Raw genomic sequence first — 13,649 nt, 5'->3', positions numbered from 1 at the left:
CTTGTTAAAACATGTGTATTTTTTTGGTACGGGGTGTTATAGTGTGAATATTTGACTTTTGCATGTAGGCTTTATATTCTAGCAAACGTTCATGGAGATCTTCAAATGAGATCTCTATATCCCTTGGTCTAAAGGCAATAGAGATTTCTTTTAGATCATGATTTAAACCATTGAGCACATAAATTGTTATCTCTTCATCTTTGAGTGGTTCATTGAGCAAGGCTAATTCATCTGCTCCTGCTTTGATTTCAAACATATAAGTTATGATGCTGCATGATCCTTGTGGTCGAACAAGCTTTTCTCGAAGTCTAATTATGCGTGATTGAGATGGCTTGGCATAGGTGAGACATAACTTGCTCCATAACTCATGCGTTGTTTTAGCTGAAGCCACCATTAATGCAAGGTCAGGAGGCAGAGAGGCAATGAGAGATCCAAAGAGAAGCAGATCTTCCCGAGTCCAAAATAAATACGACAGGTTGGATAATGGGGAAGGATAAGGTAGAAAGCCATCAACATAACATGTAAGTGCGTATCCATAAAGGAGAGCATCCTATTGTGCTTTCCAAGTGAAGAAGTTAACTGGGGTGAGCCGAATTAGTGCCTATGTAGGAACGTTAATGAAGATTAGATTGGCAAAGTCATTGGTTGGACTACCAGTCATAGAAGAGTAAGAAGCAAAAGAGATGAGTGTTTGGTCAGCCATATCAAAGAGAAAAAGGAGAAAGAAAAAAAAATGAAAATGCTGCACAAATTGGATCGGGAAAAAAAAAAAAGACTGTTAGAGCGTTTAATGCTCTGGTACCATATAAGAGTTGTTGCTGACTAATCAAAGAAAGTTATATTTTATTGAATAAGAAACTGATATTTATACGCACGTACAGTTGGTGTAGATGACTATACAATGAATAATGATAAAAACTATTTACAATAGATAAGTGGATACCAATTTCCATAACAGATTCTATAACAAGAGATAGACACACGTAAACTAATCTCTATCACTCCTTACCTCGATTAATGACTTGTTGGCAATAAATGGGTATTTAATTTGAAGAGGCATCCGAATGGCTCTATACTCCAATATGAAGCAAGACTTGTCGCCAAAGGTTTCCATTAAAAACCAGGTTCAATTTCTCATAAACTTATAGTCCGGTAGTGCGGCTTTTAATTGTTCTTGTGGTACTATCTATTGTTGTTTCTCATAACTAGAACGTATGACAAATCAATGTCAACATTCCCTTCTTGAACAGTGTCATTATCAAAGACATCTATATGAAACAACACGAGGGATTTTTTGATCCTATGCAACCTCATGCCATTTGCAAGCTACAAAATCTCTCTATGGACTATCCCAAGCACCCTACACATGGTATGATCGGTTGAAACACACATTATGTTTATGGGGTTTCCATTAAATTTAAAATGGACTCATCATTATGTCTTCTCCATCATAAGCTTGGTGTCATCTAGGTCTTGGTCTATTGATGATATTATCATCACACGAAATAATAAAAAGATCTTAGACAGATTCATCACCAAGCTAAATGTCACATTCTCTTTGAAGGATCTTGGCTCCTTAATTTTTTTCTTAGGCATTGAGGTTCATTTTACAAGGATGGCATGCATCTCTATCAAGCCAAATATATCAATAACCTCTTTGTCATAGGTAAATATGCTAGGCCACAAACTAAAGTCCTTCTCCCACTAGCATTTCTGTTCAACCTGCATGGGGCTACAATTTGTAACTCTTTTCATATGTTTTCCTGTATAAAAATACCATAGGAGCTCAAAAATACCTTACCATATTGGCTTGAAATCATTCATTGTTAGCAAACACAGTCAGTCTATGTACCAACCCACTGATCTACATAGGTCAGCATGTAAACGGGTCCTTAGATATCTTTAGGGAACCAAATAGTTTGGACTACTCAACTGGCCCTCTCCACATCTTTGGTTATCTGGCTTCACTAATGCTAATTAGGTCTCCAACAGAGATGACAGGAAGTCATCAAGTGGCTATTGCATTAATTTTGGTAATACCTTAGTTTCCTAGTCCTTTAGAAAGCAAAACGTGGTTGCTAGATTTAGTACTAAGTCAACGTATTGGGCTCTTACGCTTAGTGCTAACTAAAATATCATGGTTACAACAACAACTTTTGTGGATCGTTAAAACTATTTTCACCCGCCGTGCCTATACTTAGGTGCAATAACATGGGCGCAGGATCTTTAGCAGCAAATCCAATTTTCCATAATCGTACTAAACATATTCAAATTGATGTTCATCCTGTTTGTGATAAGATTCTTCAATGTACTTTGGAGTTCCGTTACATACCAATAGTTGATCAGATAGCTAACATCTTCACCAAAGTTCTTTCCACATATAGTTCAATTCAGACAGCTTCAAGACAAGCTCAACGTGGTCTATCCCCTATTTGGCTTGAGGGGGGATGATAGCGTAAAGGCTAAGATCTTAGTTGTATTAAGATAGTATTGTAAAACCATATTCTATACTCGTGTGGATATGTGTATACTGTTAAATCAATTAGTATAGACACTTATCTGATAACTATACAAGACAAATGGTAAAACCCGAACTCTGTAATTTATATATACGTGAATCACAGATTCAATAACAAAGATTTCGATTATTCATTCTTTTCTGTCTTTAGATTTTACAGTGTATATATATATATATATAAGGGCTTTATTTTCATCTCTAATTTCTTCCCTATGCTCAACCATTTTAATCTCTGGACGTATAGCCCACAGATCGATTCATGAGCTTATTGCTTAATTTGTAATATAACGCATAGATCAACTATTTAAATCAATTTGCAACTCGTCATAAGATTAGAAAAAGAATATATTATTATCATAAAAAGTACGTAAAATGAATAAGAATAAAGTAATTTAATTATTTTTTTATTACAAAAGCGAAAATAAATTTTATTTGTATAAATAAATACTATTTAAAAAAAAAAAGGAAAATCACATTAGTAAAAGTATATATACATATACATCTTTATGTTACCGTAGCCTCTATTTCTTATTCCATTTTCTATGTTTATAATAATATGATATTTGTGTCATGTTTGTGAATGTGAGCAGAAAATATTCTTCTATAATTAATATATTCTAAAAAGAAATGGAACTTTCAAGTGAAACAAGCGTCTGCTACGTGGTGCTATATTTTTATATACATATATACACTTCGAAAAAATCAAGAGGTTTTGCCAGAGAATTCATGCAGAAGAATCCGAGAAATTCTTCCATTCGTCACAACCTGAGGGTTCCAACCAACACGTGTTCTCATACCCTTTCATGCAAGAGTACAACCATGGTGTTGTCATCAAACCAGCAGCATTTCTCATCCATATCCTTTTTCCCTCTTATCTCTAATTTTCTCTTCCTTTTTTCTCACCTTCCCAACAACCAAATTTTTCCATCTCTCTTTCTCTGGCATTATTATCTGAAGGGAAAATTGATCTTGGGGAAGAGAATGGATTTCGTGAACACATTCCTAAATTGGATAGTGCCTCCAGCGAGCATGGTGATGCTGGCCTGTGCATGGCCAGCTTTATGCTTCATCAATGCTTGTGAGTGGCTTTATAACTCCTTAAACAGTGAAAATATGGATGATAAAGTGGTTATTATCACTGGAGCTTCTTCTGGCATTGGGGAGGTCAGTCATCACCATCTCTCCCTTTTTTGTTTTTATTGCAATTTTTCTTTGTCAATTTTATTGAATTCATGAAAGTGATATAGAGGTTTTATAAAATAGAAATTATTTGATGGATCAGTTGGTGGTAAAATTTTGACTGTGTTAGAAGGATTGTTTTAATGTGGAATTGGAATTTAAATCTTCCCCAATTAATCTTGAAGGATTTGTGCATATTTACGAATGGGTTTGATTAAAAATTTGTATGTCTTCACAATCAACTTGAACTACGGGTCCACAAATTGATATCGTGAGAGGTAACAGCACCCTGGCCACAAATAGTACTAAAAATTTGATAAAAGTTAATAAATGAAATTCCTAATTTGCATAACCTTGGAAGTCGTTGTCCTTTTCTGTAATCTATAGATTAGTATGGCATAAGTTTTTTTTATCGTCTCTGCTTTGCGTACTACTTGTTAATTTGGAGGCAGAGGGATGGGGCGGCTAATTGCATCCATTTGTACATAGAATTTGACGATCAGATATTTGTGAGCTTACTCCGAAATAATTAGTTCCATATTGGCTAGGCTAAAGTTGAGATCCTAAAGGGTATATACGAGGGTTGAGGCTTGGGTGTCCCATAACCTTTTAAAGGGACATCTCAAGCCTAGACTATTAAGGGGTATTTGTTGAAGTTAAGAAAATAATAATACTAATAATAACACTGTATATCTATTAGAAGTAGACTTTTTAGTGCAATTTGATACATTTGTATTTCTTGACGTTATGAAATTTGAAAACACAAGAAGATTTCAACTAAATAGCAAGGTCAGCCCACCAAGCTTGACTCTTTATCCATACGATGATTCATGTTGTTATACAAAAGCAGCTAATCTATAGATAAGTTTTAGTCGTCGATTATTACCTTACAAGTTCTTGGTCATTATTTACCAAAAGAAACGTTTTTCTGATCGGTCACGGACTCATAAGTTTAGGATTTTAAAATAGCTCCATATGACTTTTGTTATGAAAAGTATGATAATTGTCAGAAATTGACAAAAACCTGTACCTTTGATTAATCCAAAACAAGACTAAACCATAGACTTGTTCTGTAATATTTTTCCTTACGTTTGCATTATTTTTTAATCAATATATATTTAACAATTGTTGGCTAACATATAGGAGTTTATAATTACAATGAAGCTAGTTTTGATGAATTTCTCCCACAATTAATGTACACAGCTGAGCTGGGTTGAAAAAAAATACTCCTTGAAGGACTTCGCGTAATTGACAATCTATAGGCTGTCACCTACTTGAATAACATGCACATGGAGGATCCAAAATTATGCTCTATACTTTGATTCGGTCGCTGGAAATGTGGTCCAATTAATTTATGACACATCTTTGTTCATACTTTTGGTTGCAGCAAATTGCATACGAGTATGCAAAAAGGAGGGCAAATCTTGTGTTAGTTGCACGCAGAGAGAACAGACTTCGCGGTATCAGTGAGAATGCTAGACGTATTGGTGCTAGGCATGTTATGATTATAGCCGCAGATGTTGTCAAAGAGGAGGATTGTAGGAGATTCATCAGTGAAACAGTACACTTCCATGGCCGTGGTACAATATAACACATTTTGACCCGACCAATTATAATTATTTTACAAAACTAGCTTATATATATATTTATATACTTGAATTCTCAAAAACCAAAATTTAGCCCCGAACATCTGATAAATAAGAGCCTTCAATACAAGGTTGCACTTCCCTTGCTTTTCTTAAATTCATACGAGGATGATGTCCAATATTCTGTTTGCATAGGCTTAGACATAGGATTGCTTCAAAAAAAGAAAAATGACGTAGAATATATTATACAATATGGCTAAAAGAAATTGCATAAATTAATTATTAGTGTAAAAAAATTTTGGTTTTGACTAGGGTGATTTCATATTTTTAGTTTTGACTCACCAAAAAAAACTATTGATTTACGAAAATTGTCCATAATTAATATTAGTTGATTAATTATTAATTTTCTTTTTTTATTACTGATTTTCCAATTTTGCAGTGGATCATCTTGTAAACACTGTAAGTTTAGGACATACATTCTACTTTGATGAAGTTACTGATACTTCGATCTTTCCCCATTTATTGGTAAGGAGAAGTTGCATGAACTGATCATTTTACTGTTTTCTTTTTTAATTAAATTGTTTTATTCATCTAACCTAGCTATAAAATTTATTTACGTGTGTGTATATATAGATATGCTAATTCTCTTATCAGGGAATATTGAAAGTTTTTTTTACAAGAAAATATTTGGTAATATATTATCTGATGTTGTACACCATACAGCTTGTAGTATGATATAGTCCTGGATAAAAATTTTGGGATTTTTGATAATGGATAAAAATTTTGGTATTCTTGATAAGGCAAGAATTATATATATATACATTGGACTGTGTTACTTGTAGTCTATGAAAAAAACTTTTTTTTTTGTAATTTCAGGACATAAATTTTTGGGGAAATGTTTATCCAACATTTGTTGCACTTCCTTATCTATATCAAACAAATGGTCGAATCATCGTTAATGCATCGGTTGAGAATTGGTTACCGTTGCCTAGAATGAGCCTATACGCGGTGAGTATTCATTCACAAATGCATAGCATGTGTTAAAATAATTTTAGCAATATATATAATGGCTTAGATTTTCTTTTTAACCATTCAAGCAAAATTTTCTAGTCATTACGAAAATTATTTTGGAGAAATAAGACTTAAAATCAAATTATATAAACATGTAACAGAATCAATATTATTTCTATAAATGCTAGAGAGAGATTTATGCATTGTCTTTAGTCTAGAAGTTACTAAGCTAACGGCATTTTATTTCTGTAAATAGTATATATATATATATGTATGTATGTATATATTAACACACATACATACACGCAAAAAATGGACATTTTATATTTTTGGGTAAATTATACACATAGATAGACGTGTTTATTCTTATGGTAATCCTCTGTTGCCCAATGCTCGAACAGCTTGTCCGATCCGTTTTAGCAATTATGTTCGCATATAAGTCAAGTTATATGCGACATGACTTATGTGACGGGCAAGATAAGTTAGGAGGCATCCTATAGAATAAAATATTATAATTTATACATGCATACATACATACATATATATATATATATAGCTTATGTACGTTTTCAAGTAAACTTTTTCCGAACTTTTGGTGCTTATAACTGGTAGTCCAACTCCCAGAGGTTGTCTTGGATTAGGCTACACAGCCAGAACCATATATTAAAATAAAAAAGTTAATTAAGAGTAAAAATCAATTGAATTCTTGGCCCCAATGGTTCTAACAAATTTGGGAATTTTCTTTTATAATATTTTGGGATTTAATTTGGGAATATGGAGCAGAGTTCAGATTAATTTCCTATTGTACTATATATTAGGCAGCAAAGTCAGCTCTTGTAAACTTTTATGATACATTGAGATTTGAAGTAAAAGATGAAATTGGAATAACCATTGCAACCCATGGCTGGATTGGAAGCGAAATCTCTGGTGGCAAGTTCATGCTCGAAGAAGGTGCCGAGATGCAATGGAAGGAAGAAAGAGAGGTAAAATAAAGTTTTATATATATATATACACACACACATATATATATATTTGCTGCCTTGACACTGAAATAATAAAACCCCCATATTTTCTTGTGTATGAGAATTGTTTTAGGTGCACGTTGGCGGCGGACCGGTGGAAGAATTTGCGAGGTTGATTGTTTCGGGGGCATGCCGGGGAGATCAATATGTGAAGTATCCAAGTTGGTATGATATATTTCTACTATACAGGGCTTTTGCACCCAATATTCTGAGTTGGACATTCCGGCTGCTTGTTTCACCGCATGGCGCGCGGAGGACTTCCCTTATCGGTACAGGGAGGCCTATTGCCGAAGGCTCCAGTGGGAGGCCTATGTTGGAGGGAACCTCTCCTAGGAAGCTTCTTGCTGGTCCTATTACATTCTCCCAACTCAGCACCCAGCACCAGCTAAAACTGGAATGAGTTGGAAATTATGGAGCTTTATCTAATATTTTATAGTCGACATCTCTATGGGGTTCTTTTGTACGTTTTAATTTTGTAGCCTTTCTGCAGAATTGTTCACTCTCATTTCTAAACTCCGTTGTATAATTAACAATAGATGAATAAATCCACCTTGAAATCTTCAAGTTTCTGGATGATTCATTGATTCTAATGGCATAAAATAAATAAATAAATATATATATATATATACAGTTTTATTGCAGTGCGCGTTAGTCTTACATCACAAGGGAGGCGTCATTCTATTAATGATAATAAATCGGTGGTGCATCTTTTATGGTGTAAAACTTCTCTGTTTTTTTTTTTTTTTTTTTTTCAAAAGCAATATGACCTGTTATTTTTTTTAACAATATTTGTTTTAAAATCAGATCTTTTTTATTAGTCGTTGATTCATATTAAAAGTTCAAGTTATATTATAGTACATGCTCGTCTTACATCACAAGAGGCGTCATTCTATTAATGATAATAAATTGGTGGTGCATCTCTTATGGTATAAAACTTTTACTGTTTTAACAATATGCCCTGTACCTTTTTTTTAGAACAAATATGACCAAGTTGTTTTAAAATCAGATTTTTTTTTTTTTTTTATGAGTTGTTGATTTTTAACAATATGATCTAGTTGTTTTAAAATCAGATCTTTTTTATTAGTTGTTGATTCATATTATAGATTAAAATTTAAAAAGGGATTAAATTTTGATTTAATCATATTATTAAAATTTTATTTAATAAAATTGAATCAAGTAGGAATAAACGATTAATAAATATAATTTTAAATCTTAACATTTGATGAGATCTAAAAAATAAAAAAAAAATTATAACATTAGTTTAAGGACCTGACTTGAACCAAATCATCAAATATATATATATATATATATTATATGGTTTTTTCATATCTTCATAATAATTATAATTTAATCTTTTCATGTTTAAAAGTTACAACAAGCACTCCTTTAGAAGGTGCAGATGGTTATTTAGAAGAGTATGAAAGAAATAATAGATGAGAAAATAATGATATTTTAAAGTTTAAAGGGAAGCTAATGATATTTAACCTGAGCAAAAAAATTGTATTTAAGTAAAATCTTAAAGGTCCATTCATATATTCCAACATACATATATAGCCACATGGAGATAGTTGTTAGCCTAGAGACATTATGCTAAAAAAATGAAATACCATACCGAAAAAATTAGAATCCATATGTTTGTATATTAATTTGATTGGCTACATTTATGTTTATTTTATTTTTGTTATATTAGGTTTTTGTTTTAATCAGAATAAAAATATTTGAGGGTGAATAGAAAATCAAGGAATCTTAACTAGGTTGACACCCCTCTCATTGAAAAGGCTTTCCTCCAATAAGCAAAGATTCATTAAAATAAAAAAAGAAGATATAAATGTCAAAGTATTAAGGATACCTCGAAATAAACATTCCTAGCCTCGTTAAAACATGAAAAAATAAAAAAAATCCTGTGGGAAAAATTACATACTAGGGGAACAAAAATATACGACCAAAAGGATGAGAAAAATACAACCAGTACCACCAAAAAAAAAAAAAAAAAAGCTACATTGTTTGCGGAAACAAAAAGAATGACCACCAATAAATCATTCAAATGAGGAGCTTTATATGAATCTGGTAAATTAAAACTCCAACCACCATTAAAAGAACTACCTAAACCGTATATTAGTAACAAATTTCAAAAAATTGGACCACCTTGCCTTCAAACGCCATGGAATTGAAAGAGATCTAAAATAAAAAAGACAAACAACATAGCTAAACCATTCTAGCCATACACCATTCCAACCAAAATCCTGCACCATTTCAAGAGCACAAATTGTAGACATAAGGTCGCTTCGAAAACCCAAGCCAAGACAATATGAATCCTAAAACAACTTTTAACAAAACCACAGTTATTACAAAATACATAATACGAATGGACTAACCGAATGGAAAAGCTTATTTACTTTATTGATTACAAGCAAGCCCATACAAGGCAATAAATCATAAGTAAATAATCTCATACAAAATATACAATATACATGTGTAATAGCCAAGTAACAAAATCTTCTCTAATATGCCCTCGCAAGATGGAAGACCGACTAGAGACTCCAATCTTGGATTGAAGAAGTAAAAATTGGGCACACAACAATGGCTTAGTTAAGACATTAGCAGAAGTGATAAGAGAAACACGAACCAAACCATGATGAACACGATCTCTAACAAAGTGGAAATCAACAAAGATATGTTTCATCCGTGAATGAAAAACTCAATTGGCACATAATAGGTAAACATTATCACAATATATGACAGGAGGAAGTGTAATAAGAGCACGGAACTCATTTAAAAGAGACTAATTAAACCCAACGTAGTTCCACAGTTATAAAGGCAATAACCTGATATTCAGCTTCAGTGAATGAATGAGCAATAAAACATTGTTTCTTGGAGCTCTAAGAAATAGGATTATGGCAAAGAAAGAGAATAAAAGCACTTGTGGAGGTACGATCACCTTTGTCACTTGCCCAATTGGCATCATAAAATCCATGCAAAAGAATAGGAGAACATTTTCGTAGAAGTAAGCCATGATCAAGGGTGCCATTAAGATATTGAAGAACATGTTTGACAACACTTTAATGATTTTCAATCAGACGGTGCATAAACTGAGATAATTTATTAATTGTGAATCCAATATCAAATTAAGTGAATGATAAATACTATAAACTCCCAACTATTTGTCGATAATTGGTAGCATCTGGAATCAATCACTGTCCGTAATAAATAAAGAAGAGCTGCAGCAAGGTGGTGTTTGAACGGCATTGGAGCCAAGCATCTTGGTTCAAGCTAAAAGATCATGAATGCACTTTGCTTGAGAAAGAAAAAGACAATTAGTGGCTGGATTTACTTGAACTCCAAGAAATAGTGCAAAGGACAAAGACCTTTGATTGAAAACTAATCACCAAGCTAGCAAGTAAATTGATTTGCCATCAAGATCAAACTACTAGTGATAATCAAATCATCAACATAGATCAATGTCAAAAGCATATGCTGCCTATAAGAATAAATAAATAGAGAGTAATCCAAGTGAGAGTTGTGAAAACCAACCAAGAGAAAATAGTTTAACAATTCAGTGTACCGAGCTTGTAGAGATTTTTTAAAACCATAAATTGCTTCATGAAGCTTGCTAACAACTAATTGTTGAGAATTATCCATAAGACTAGGGAGCTAAACCATGAAAACCACCTCATAAAAATGATCATGAGGAAAGGCATTATTCCTATCAAGTTGTCTAAAAGGCAAACAATGTGAAAGAGCAAGACATAAAACTACCGTACAATTGTAGGCTTAACAACAGGACTCAATGTATCATGATAGTCTAAGCCTAAACATTGATGAAATCCTTTAGCCACCAAACAAGCTTTATAACGATCAATAATGCCATCAGATTTACGTTTCAACCTGAAAACCCATTTGCAACCAATAGTATTTTGAGAAGAATTAAAAGTGACTAAAGATTGGGTGTCATTTTGGATAAAACCATTATATTCGTTGGCCATAATAGTATCCCACTTCAGATGTTTTAAGTGCCTGAACATAAGAAGTAGGTTCATTGAAATCTAAATAAGAAAAAGTAAAGAAAGAGAAAAACCTGGGATTTGACTTGGAGATGTTGTGCTTGGACTTAGTGACAACTGTGAATGAGGAGGAATGAGCGGCGGAGGAGAAGTAAGATCTGGCACAAGTTGCACATCACTAGAAGAACTTAAAGAGGATGAATCGGTGAAGTTGACAAACCATGCATAGTGGAAAAGGAGACATCAAATGATGGAGACTAACCTACATTCAAAGGAGAGGAGGACAAAGATGATGACATAGATGAGGACTCAATTGAAAGGATGGGATTTGAGCGAGGATTGAATGGAAAAAAAAACATGGAGTATATGAGATAGTCGTGATGGAGAATCCCAATATGACAGGGACATATGAAAGGGATGTAGAAGATTAGAATGAAAAGAATTATAGGGAAAAACATTTTCCACAAAGTCCGCATGGCGAGAGATAAATAGACAACTAGTGGATAGATCAAAATCATGATATGCACTTTGAGAAGTAGAGTAACTAAAAAATACATAAGGAGTTTACTTAAGGGCCAGTTTTTTCAAAGCATAGGCTTTAACCATGGGTAGCAATGACACCCAAAAACTCAAAGCCTGCCATAATTAGGAACAGTCCGAAAAAAACTTCTTGAAAGGAGATTGCATGTGAAGAAGAGGAGTGGGAAGATGATTGATTAAATAAATGACAGTAAGAAATGTAGAAGACCAAAATTGAAGAGGAAGAGATGCATGACTTTAAAGTGTAAAACTAATTTGGACAATTTGATGGTGATGACACTCAGCTATGCCATCATGTTTAGGAGTGTGTGGAGGTGTAATGTAGTAAGAGATACCATGAGTAGCAAAATAATATGTTAATTTAATAAATTCACCATCTTTGCCAGAGTAAAAGATGATAATTGATTTGTAAAAATAATTTTCAACTAATACTTTAAATTTGGAAAAAAAAATGTGCAACATTAGATATGTGCTTTAAAGGATAGAGGCAGACATATTTTGAAAAAAAAAATTATTTATAAAGGAGACATAATGTTTGTGGCCATCAACAGATTGTATTGGGGCAAGACTCTAAACATCAGAGTATATAATTTGCAAAGACCATTGCTAAATAAAGAATAATGAAAGAAAGTTAACGTATGCATCTTATTACACTTACAAGAGTTACAAAACTAAAATTCAAATGTCAATGAAGAAATTGAAAGATTAAAATGACAAAGGACATGGGATAAAATATTTAAAGATGGGTGACCAAGGCAATTATGCCAATCCTAAGTAGGAGCTTTGAGAATGGCAAGAGCAAGAATAGAAGATTGGGTAGATGGAGCATGACTCAACCATTCAAGACTCCATCCTTATTCCAGTCTTCTATGAGACGTGCCCCCATGTGAAGATCCTTCACATAAAATAAAAAGGTAAGAACTTAATAGAGACATTATTGGTTAAGCAAAACCGAGGAACAGATAATAAGTTTTCTTTCATATTAGGCACACATAAAACATTAGTTAACAAAAAAGAATGAGTCGAGGATGAAAGATTAGTTGTTTGAGTATGAGTAATAGGTAAGTTTTTACCATCACCAAGAATGATCTCTTCAGGGCCATTATAACCAAAGTGAATAGATAGGTTTTGAAGATTTGAAGTTACATGGTGCGAGGCACTAGAATTAACAAGCTAGCTAGAAGTAAAAGGAGATGGAGTTGCAGCAAAATGAGCTATCAATGGTAGGAAAATACCATGAGAAGATGCAAGGACTTCAGATGAAGGCCAAGTGTTAAAAATCCATGAACAATAGTCAGGAGTTTGCGACAAGTCTTTAGTGTATGACCAAGTATGCCACAAAATTGAAAACAATTCATGGAGTTGAAGAATTAAGTTGTGTGCTAGACCTAGAAAATGAGTTTTTAGTGGGATTAAAAGAGGAGCTTTGATAGAATCAAGTTTGAGATGAGTTTCCTATTGTAAGTTGGACTCCACCCACCTTTATTTGTAGCATTGGCTATGATGGGAATATTAAAATCACATAGAGGAGCCATGCATTTCAAAAAGCCTTCATGGTTTGTTAATTTTTCGTGCAACTTAACAAAACTGATAGCAATATCACAAGCACAAATAGTCGCAGCAAGTTCCTTATATTCAGAAGGAAGCCCATTGAGAATATGGAAGACAGCCTCACCATCATGAAGCAATTCTCCAATAGAAGCCAAGAAATCAATAAGCCTTTAAACAGCTTGCATATAATCAAAAACACTATAAGAACTTTGAAGTTTTGTTTAAGGTTTCATGAAGACCC

General features: G+C 33.2%; 1 protein-coding gene across 1 annotated transcript; it reads left to right on the top strand.

Moving 5' to 3' along the window:
* The first annotated feature begins 3,411 nt into the window (after positions 1 to 3,411).
* LOC107421274 (11-beta-hydroxysteroid dehydrogenase B) lies at positions 3,412 to 7,889 on the top strand. Its single transcript, XM_016030481.4, has 6 exons — positions 3,412 to 3,682; positions 5,085 to 5,277; positions 5,723 to 5,808; positions 6,160 to 6,291; positions 7,113 to 7,277; positions 7,390 to 7,889. Exons 1-6 carry the CDS (start codon positions 3,500 to 3,502, stop codon positions 7,714 to 7,716), a joined length of 1,086 nt encoding a protein of 361 aa, XP_015885967.1. The 5' UTR covers positions 3,412 to 3,499; the 3' UTR covers positions 7,717 to 7,889.
* The last annotated feature ends 5,760 nt before the right edge of the window (positions 7,890 to 13,649 follow it).

Source organism: Ziziphus jujuba, chromosome 5, assembly GCF_031755915.1.
Source record: "Ziziphus jujuba cultivar Dongzao chromosome 5, ASM3175591v1".
Taxonomy (NCBI): Eukaryota; Viridiplantae; Streptophyta; class Magnoliopsida; order Rosales; family Rhamnaceae; genus Ziziphus; species Ziziphus jujuba.
This window is presented reverse-complemented; position numbering and strand designations above follow the sequence as displayed.

What these genes read in the sequence shown, in the direction of transcription:
- LOC107421274 (XM_016030481.4), top strand. Translation starts at nt 3,500, where the DNA reads ATGGATTTCGTGAACACATTCCTAAATTGGATAGTGCCTCCAGCGAGC. An exon ending in CTTCTTCTGGCATTGGGGAG is followed by an intron (nt 3,683 to 5,084) that starts GTCAGTCATCAC and finishes TTTTGGTTGCAG; the next exon opens with CAAATTGCATACGAGTATGC. An exon ending in CGATCTTTCCCCATTTATTG is followed by an intron (nt 5,809 to 6,159) that starts GTAAGGAGAAGT and finishes TTGTAATTTCAG; the next exon opens with GACATAAATTTTTGGGGAAA.